At 42.1% G+C, this 9,391-nt stretch overlaps 1 protein-coding gene across 2 annotated transcripts in view; it reads left to right on the top strand.

The window, feature by feature from the left end:
- ACSBG2 (acyl-CoA synthetase bubblegum family member 2) overlaps positions 1-9,093 on the top strand; it is a 40,730-nt gene extending 31,637 nt beyond the window's left edge. For both annotated transcript variants that reach the window (XM_018559705.1, XM_018559704.1), the window contains exons 12-15: positions 448-665; positions 4,146-4,285; positions 7,766-8,012; positions 8,911-9,093. In XM_018559705.1, the coding sequence (XP_018415207.1) occupies positions 448-665; positions 4,146-4,285; positions 7,766-8,012; positions 8,911-9,023 (718 nt within the window). In that variant the 3' untranslated portion in view covers positions 9,024-9,093. The remainder of the gene's footprint in view (positions 1-447; positions 666-4,145; positions 4,286-7,765; positions 8,013-8,910) is intronic.
- The last annotated feature ends 298 nt before the right edge of the window (positions 9,094-9,391 follow it).

Below are 9,391 nucleotides of genomic sequence, written 5' to 3'. Positions count from 1 at the left end.
CCCATCAAGGCATTTTAATATTTGCCTAATAATGCCATTTTAAACTAAACATATCCAGATCTTTCAAGCCTCACAGCCTTGTTACCACTTATTTAGTGCAGTTGTAAAACTGCATTTTATACTTATTTATTGGAATTTGTGGTTCTTTTTTTTTTTTTTTTTTTCTTCTGCGCACCTGTGTGGTGTGAACAGAACACATGGGAAACAATTGTGTTCTGTGTGTGTCCATAAAAACACAACTCAATAGACATGGTGTGAACACAAGCCCCAAGTGGACTTACCCACTGATGCTGTTGCCCTGTTTCCCTTGCAATCTTCTCCTTTTTTTTTTTTTTTTTTAAACAACTTGTATGATTCCCATAAAGGAGTTGTTAACCTGCTAGCACATTGGTCCTCTAAATATGTTTTGTGTGTTTTTATGATATAATTTTGACTTTTCTCTCCTAGCTGTGGGAAAGTAATATCTGGCTGTAAAACCAATATATACCAACCAGATAGTGATGGCAGCGGAGAAGTCCTGTTCTGGGGACGCCATGTCTTTATGGGGTATCTCAATATGGAAGATAAGACCAAAGAGTCCCTGGACGAGGAGGGCTGGCTACATTCAGGAGATCTTGGGAAGCATGATGATAAAGGATTTCTGTTTATCACTGGAAGAATTAAAGGTGACTTTAACTTCTCATATGGGCTACTCAAAACGACCAGTTTTATTACTGGAAATAATCCATATCTTTAATCTGGGTGTGGACATATTTTTAATGGCTACTGTAGCTGTCAAATGTGACTTTTCCAAGGAAAAAAAAGATTGTATATGCTCCTATTGTAGATGGCGTTTGCTGAGGTGATATATGGGCCTACAGGCTTATTTAATGCCATGGGCTAAGTTTTGATATGGTAGGGAAATAATTGCTCCGCGTCCTATTTGTTAGATGAGACGAGGTGTTTTTTTTTTTTTTTCTTTTTATTGGTTGAGTTTTGCCCATTTATAACTGCACTTTGAAATGCTTTACTGAATAAGATTCATGTTGGGCATGCGATCTAGTAGATGCATAACATTTTGTTTACCCCTTTTTAGCCAAGGCTAAAAGTCTATACGGTAATATTTTCTCCCAGGAATTGTAGTTTCTGTAGGCAAGCTTTCTCTATAGTCTATTGAGAAACACTGCTTTGAAGAATTTTTAGACGTAGGGTTATGCTGCTGCCTCCAGGATAGATGGTCACTAGACAAAAAAATAGCTTGCCACTTTAAGAACATAACCCACCACACCTGCTAGTTTCACTTGGAGTCCTCAGGAGAACGGATCTCGCCTCTTCTGTTTATTTGAGATTCTGCTAACAAGCTGCTAGTTGATTCAGGCCAGATAATAAATCCTGGCAGTCTCTTTAGCTAGCAGACAAAACAGAGATTCATGCCGGATACGTTTAAATCCTGGAGTTACTCTAATGGTCAAAAAGCAGGTCATTTCTGGTCTCTATACCGATGATTCAGTGATGATTCATTAATGGTCAGGTCAGTATTATCTGTGGATTCCTGTTAAAGTTAGGAACTTTAATGGAGTCCCTGAGTACCTATACGTGTATATACATAAGGTGGTTTATGGGGTTGGGTGTGTCTTGCCTCCTTTTTATTGTATAATGTAGAGCTGCAGCTAACGATTATTTTCAAAATCGATTAGTTAGCCGATTATTAAGTTCGATTAATCGGTTAATCGGATAAACAATAAAATACATTTTAAAAAATGGCTCCAGTGATGGACTACTAGTTTGTATTGAGATTGTAGTCCATCACAGGAGCAAGCTTGGAGCGGTGGAAAAAATTATATATATATATACACACACATACACATACACTCTCTTTTGGTGTGTGTGTGTGTTGCGCATGCATTGCACATCCCAGGAGTCAAAAACTGAGTGCTCTTTTCAGTCGGAGGTGTTTTCGGCAACTTTGTCAGCGTATGGGGATGCCAGATGTGTGGATTTACTAGTTTCTCCCCGTAACTAGGTGAACAGATTTATATCCAGAGCCAGGGATCCAATGGAGGATGCCGTTTAATCTTACCTTTTTCAATGTCCTCTTGCTTTAAATTCCTTAATTCATACTTTTATCAGGGCGTTGAACGTATTGTTTCAGTTTGATCGCCTCTTCCTCCTTGGGACTTGAACTTGGTTCTATCTGCTCTGTAAATACCTATTTGAGAGATTTCTTTATGCAAAAAGGTTGCCTTTCTTGTGGCCATTACCTCTGCTACAAGTGTTTCCAAGTTGTCTTTTTTTTTTTCTTGCAAGGAACCCCGTTTTTGTTTCTTTATACAGACAAGGTTGTTTTGAGACTGCAAGTTTTCTCTTTACCCAAGGTGGTTTCAGCCTTTCATCTCAATTAATGTTTTACCTTCACTTTCTCCCTCCTGTTCATCCTAAGGACATTTTTCTTCATTGTATTTGTATCAGTCACAACTTCCCTTTTTGGACGGTCAGATTCTTTTATGTCCTACATAAAGGTCCTATAAAAGGTTGTTTGTTTTGCCTTCTAGATCCAGTATTTATAAGTGGATTTGTCAGGTTGTCATTCAAGCTTATAGTTGTGGGATAAGGTTCCTCCTTTTTGCTTCTGTGTTCATTCCACTAGGGCATTTAGTACTTGTTGGGCATTCATAATTTGGGCTGCTTTTGCTCAAATTTGCAAAGCCACAATTTGGTCTTCTGTTCACATTGTACAAAATCTTATAAAATTGGTTTCTGCCTGCTTGATGGGTTTGGCAGAAAAGTTGAATAGCTGAGTATTTTAAAGGTGCCCATACACCTTACGATTATCGGACGATAATCGTATGCGATCGACTTTTCGTCCGATAATCGTATGTGTGCATTGCAGTGTCCGACCGACAATACTGTACAATCGTACGACTTTTGACGGTCAAGCATGTTTGAAAACTTTGCTAGATCGTACGATTGTCGTAAGGTTGCTGGCGTTTCCGTCCGTCAAGTCGTACGATGTACACTGCGCTTGCGCTAACGAAAATACGGCAAATCAATTACCGCATTTCGTCCAGGTGCTTTTGGTTAATTACGGCTAAATGATTCTTGCGATCATCGGGGCAGGATGGGGCTTCCTTTAGACATCGGGGCAGTATGGGCACCTTTTAGACTGTTCTTTTTGTTGAACTGTTTGGGTTTTTTTTTTCTTTTTTTCCCCCTCCTCCCTAGTTGTAATGCCTTCTTTATATTAGACTGTTTTTGAATGACCCTATGTCTCAGAATTCTTCAGAGCTGTGTCCTTCAATGGATTATAAAGTAGTATTTTGTTGCTGTAAAAACCTTTCCTTTCAGTCAATTGAGGGACACAGTTCCCTTCCCTCATTTTCCTTTCATACTGCTTGCTACAACTGACAGGTGGGAGGCTTTTAAATTTGCCTAGTGTTTTTCTCCTGGAGGCAGCAGCATAAAGGTGCCCATATACCTTATGATTATCGTACGATAATCGTACGCGATAGACTTTTCGTACGACAATCGTAACGTGTCAATAGAGTGCCCGACCGATAGTACTGTACAATCGTACGACTTTTGACGGTCAAGCATGTTTGGAAACTTTGGTCGATCGTACGATGTTCGCATGGTTGGTGGCATTTCCGTCCGTCAAAAGTCGTACGATTTAACACTGCACATGTGCAAACAAGAAATAATTGCGCTCAATTACCGCATTTACCGCTGATTGAACCTTGCGATAATCGGGGCAGGATGGGGCCGTCGTACGAAAATCGTACGACGGTTCGATCATCGGACGAAAAGTTTCGTCCGATAATCGTAAGGTGTATGGGCACCTTTACACTGTGAGTTCATCAGAGCTGTGTCCCTCAATGGACTCAAAGTATTTTATGGCCCTATTTTTGTTGCAATAAAATGGGGAGTGAAGATCTTTGTAGTACTGAGGTGTAGATTTTTTTAGGTTACATTTTACCGTTGCACTCTCACACAGTCTATCAGAAATCATTTTAAGGGCTTTACCGCACTAATAAAGGGATACTCTAGGAAAACGCAGTTCTGTTACATGTAAACAGATTGTTTCTTGATGCATGTCTATTTTAAAGTGCAGAAATGTTTAAATGCCCTGTTATGCAATGTTTTTGTTAATGATTATGATCTGTCCACAGAGCTAATAATCACAGCAGGTGGAGAAAATATCCCACCTGTCGCCATTGAAGATGCAATAAAGGAACATATACCAATAATAAGTAATGTCATGGTTATTGGAGACAAAAAGAAGTTTCTGTCAATGCTGCTTACACTTAAGGTAAGGGTCTGATGATATTATAAGGAAAAAAATGTTTTTGTCAATTCTCATGTTAACTTTTTTTTGCAAGTTGAGCTGTGATTATATAATTTGCATTATGCATGTAATTTTATTTTTCAAGTGAGCAGTAAAAAAAAAAAAACATGCAATCATGATGTTTGCAGAGGATGCTGGGCTTTTAAATAAGATTTTAGAACTTTTAAAAATACTGTCCTGCTTGCAGCCCCATTACCTGTTGGCTACAATTGACAAGTATGAAACTGAATGGAGCATCCTGCAGTAGGGCAGTTCTGTAGAGGGATGGTCCTCTCTCCTCCTACATTTTCTATTGGTTTGGTAGAGTTGATATCCCAGCCCTATTTGTTTTTTCTAGATTGTTGTACAGCAATGTAAGAGGTGAACACTTTACATTAAGGCCAAATTACAAATATTTAGGGCTGGTACTGATTACCCCTCCCCGCTCCGATCCGCCAGCGCTGACTGGCGGAACGGACGGGGGAGAGGGCGGGTACAGCTGGCTCTGCCTCTAGATAGGCACAGCCAGCTGTCAGTCACGCAGCTGGGCGGATCCCGCCACAATTGTCGGGATTCGCTTCAGCTGCGGCGTCTCAGTATAGCAGCAGCTCGCGGTATACTGCAGTGCCTCAATATACCGCAAGCTACAGCTCGCGGTATACTGAGCCTAGGGTGACGGGAAGACACTAGTTTGTGTCCTCCCATTACCCTAAGGAGAACTATGGGGAAAAGCCCATAGTTAACCCCATAGTTCTCCTTTAAAAAAATAAAGAAAATGTACATAACACAAAGTTAGATGATTAAATGAATCAATAAAAGCTTGGAGATTCTAGTTTACTGTAAAATATTGGATGCATTTATAGTATAAGGAATGCAGCCACATAGTAGATCAGAGTATAAGAAAAATATATTAAGGAGTAATAGATAAAAGTAGTGTAGCGCTCACCCCTGAAGGAGCCGCCAGAATAACTCGGGTCATCACTAGCTTGTCCAGGGATTTTAGAAACCAGCTGTCCCATTAGCATTAACCGCCCTCTTCAAGTGAGCGACATAGTTGAAATCCAGGCCAGAAGTATGATGCTAAAGAACTTTATTAATATATTCAGACTGGGAGAGAGGGTATAGGGGCCTAGACATCCAGGTTGAAAAAGACAGACTCCAGACTCTCACCATTCCCTTTTAGTACTTCAGTGTGGATCAATAGGAACACCATTTGGCACTGGGTATTTGAGAAGCCGCTGAATGGGGGTGGGTGTGAGATCTTCAGTGGGAGAGACACCAGACAGAAAGTTTGCATACCCTAGAATGTTTGGCCTCGTTACAGACAAGGTTACACGCACAGATTAAAATGACAAAGGATAATTTCCCACATCTGTGGCTTTTTAAATTGCAATTAGTGTCTGTGTATAAATAGTCAATGAGTTTGTTAGCTCTCATGTGGATGCACTGAGGGTAGATACTGAGCCATGGGGAGCAGGAAAGAACTGTTAAAATACCTGTGTGAAAATAATTTTAATCGATCAAAAATGTTAACAATCATTAATTTCCGCAGTCCTACAAATATTCCCTCAGTTTCCTACCGAACCTAAATTAAAAATGCCCAGCATGCATGCTTTAAAGGAGAACTATGAGGTGAGTGCTTTTCACTCACCTCATAGTTCTAGCGGACCTGTGACAATGAGACTGTCACAGGTCGGCTCAGTAGATCGGGAGGTGAGCGAACACATACCGGGTTCGCTCGCCTCTCGATCCTGTCACGGCTCTCTGCCGTGACAGGTGGAGGGGCTGGATTCCCCTCTCCCCGCTCCGATCTGCCAGCGCTGACTGGCGGAACAGACGGGGGAGAGGGCGGGTACAGCTGGCTCTGCCTCTATATAGGCAGAGCCAGCTGTCACTCACGCAGCTGGGCGGATCCCGTCATCTTAAGTCGGGATCCGCTCCGGCTGCGGCGTCTCAGTATACCGCGAGCTGTAGCTCGCGGTATACTGAGCTTGGGGTAACGGGAGGATGCTAGTTTGTGTGCTCCCGTTATCCTAAGGAGAACTATGGGGGAAAACACTGACCCCATAGTTCTCCTTTAACGCTTAGTTTTTTTGTTTTTCTACCATAGTCTTTTAATGAGCCAGGGACCCATTTCACACTCCAGCATAGGCAGGTCCTCAGTACTGCATGGATTGGTGCTCATTAGGGATGCACAGATACTATGTTTTTTGTTTTTTTCTGTAAGAGTACAGATTTTGTAAAAAATTAAAAAAAAAATTTCCCTCTGTACTTGCCAATACAGATACTGAAGACCCATAAGGAAGCCAGGCGGCGTGTAAAGACTCTCCACCCGGCTTCCCGATTAGCAGGGAAGCCTGCTCCATGCTCTCTCGTCACCTAGTGACAAGGGAGCATGGAGCTGGCTTTCTGGCCAATCAGGAAGCCGGGCACCTTGTAATGACTCGTTGCCCGGCTTCCTGATTGGTCGAGAAGCTGGCCAATCAGGAACTGGGCAATGAGCCATTACACGGCCAGGTGACCAGGGAACATGAAGCCGACTTTCTGGCCAATGAGAAAGCCGGGGGGCAGATCATGACTCTCCGTCCGGCTTCCTGATTGGCCAAGTGAGCATGGAGCCGGCCTTCCGGCCGATCAGGAAGCCGGGCAGTGGGTAATGACTCTCTGCCTGCCTTCTGATACCGGAAGCTCAGGTATTGGGCTAGGCATCAGAGCATTTAGGAGAGTACGAGTACTCGCCCCAATACTCTGTTTCGGCACCAATTACTAGTATCTGTGCATCCCTAGTGTTATGTCGATATGAGTGTCATATACAGCATTCCACTGTGAGCTTAGGCTGTATTATGTTTCACCCACATGGGGTTTGTCCATGAGGGCGTTGGCTTGCAGGTAGTGGGTTAATGTCAAGTGTCAGTGAACTTGGTAGAAAGTGGAGTAGAGGACACAGCAGTGATGGATCATGGTAGAGGAATGATCTTAGTGCTTTTGTAAAGATGGGGATTAGTGCTTTAGGGTGTGGTGTTTGGTTGTTGTGTTTTTTACACTGTAGACATTAATTTTGAAATCTAGAGATGGGCTTTAAGAAACAAAATGACTACATTGTTTTGAAAAATAAGGGCCCGTTCACACCTTCGGCGTTACGGTAAATGCACAACACCATACGTTTATCACAAGCTATTGGCATAGTGCACCCAGCAAGCACTAGGTGCGTTGCCATCCAGTTGAATGGCACCTGAAGGTACCTCATGGCAGCCATGGGTTTCAGAGCAACAGACATTACCACAATACCTTGTGGTGCTGTAAAAAGTAGTGCATGCACGCTTGTTTTTTGTTTTTTTTATGGATAGAGCATTGCGCTATGGGGGTCATTCAAACAAAGGTGTGCTGTGCAATTGATGCCATGGTGTGAACGGGCCCTAAATATACAATGACTTGAGTTTCTTAGTGATTTCACATTTCTTACAGTGCGATATGAACGCAGACTCTGGAGAACCGGAAGATGAGCTGACTACAGAGGCAATTGAGTTCTGCCAGAAACTTGGAAGCAAATCCATGAAAGTGTCTGACATTGTTGGGCATAAAGACAAGTTGGTGTATGCTGCAATTCAAGATGGTGTGAATGCGGTGAATGAGAAATCTGCTTCAAATGCACAGAAGGTTCAGAAGTGGCTCATTCTGGACAGGGACTTTTCTATTGGAGGGGGAGAGCTTGGTGAGTGAATTTTTTGTAAAATACTGAGACTAAATAGACCTGGTCAGGGGAAGGTGGTGTTTGCTGCTGCAAATCAATGGTGAAATGTGTTCTATTTGTGTGCACCTCTTGTGGGGTAATGTATGACGACTGCCAATACTAACCTTTCTTTTGGAAATACTAGATACATGGCCATGATGCTGATCAAATGGCTTCAGTAATTCTGAGATTCATTGAAGATATATTGTTTAAAAAAATGGGACTTAAAAGTACTAACCTACAGATATCTTCATAGTATAAAGCTTTTGCTATACCTTGGAAAAACTACTGAATGGAATTCAGTGCCATTACACAATTTCTGTATTTAACATCTCTATGAGCATATAGGCATTCCTAATGCCCCAAAACTCCCTGCATGGCTTGTAACCAAACACTGTCCCAGGCTCAAGGACTGAGATGGAGAATGGCCACATGCTGCAACACTGTCCTGAATGTCGGGACACTGAGCATCCGCGCCTCCTGTAATTCCACCAAAGCTGGATCAAAAGATGGGGGGGGGGGGATGTCTCCTGGGCCATGTTCATACAGCCCCCCTATACACATCTACAATGGGGGATGGTGGGATTGGGTGAAAATACAGCTAGAGTAATGTAATAAGCAGATAAATGTACAAACTGAAGCCAATAAAAACATTGTATGTGTCTGTTATGTAACAGTAGGATGTTATACTTTATCTTGTTGCGAGGCGCAAGTCTGACTTGCTTTCCCTGGTGATTTTTTATAGTTTACTACAGATTTGTCATTGATCACTAGTTGAATTCAGATTCTCATACTATAGGCACTTGCAACTCTTTTAAAGCAATTTGATGTACAGTTGTCAACTGATCAGTTTTAAAATGTGTTTTTGTTTCCACTTCAGGTCCTACAATGAAACTGAAGAGGCCTGTGGTGTCCAAAATGTACAAAGATCAAATTGATAGCTTTTACCTGGATGCTGTAACACCTACTGAGAACGCCATTCCAACCAAGTAAAAGTTTACAGTAAAAGATTTGTTAAAGGCAGTGGAAGGCTCTTGGCAGAAGTGCAGGAAGAAAACATGTGAAGGTTGTGTGTGGGGGGGTGTTTTTTTTTTCTTTTTTCCCCCCCCTGTACTTTTCCATATAGGTATGGTGGAAACTGTTCCATCCAATATCATCTCACCCTGTCTGTTTTTTTCTTGCTTATTTGTCTTATCGGGGGAGAGCAGGCAATATGGTGGAAGGGCAGAATCAGTTCATTTTATAAGTGCCTCCTGATTGAGTTTTAAAGAGGTTAATAAAGAAAAGCTTACTGGGCCCAAATGCCTCTTTGCTTGAACAGGTTGCTGTTTACTGGCTGTCTGCATTGTATATCTCAGTCT

Source organism: Nanorana parkeri, unplaced genomic scaffold (assembly GCF_000935625.1).
Source record: "Nanorana parkeri isolate BGI_ZX_2015 unplaced genomic scaffold, ASM93562v1 scaffold412, whole genome shotgun sequence".
NCBI lineage: Eukaryota > Metazoa > Chordata > Amphibia > Anura > Dicroglossidae > Nanorana > Nanorana parkeri.
This window is presented reverse-complemented; position numbering and strand designations above follow the sequence as displayed.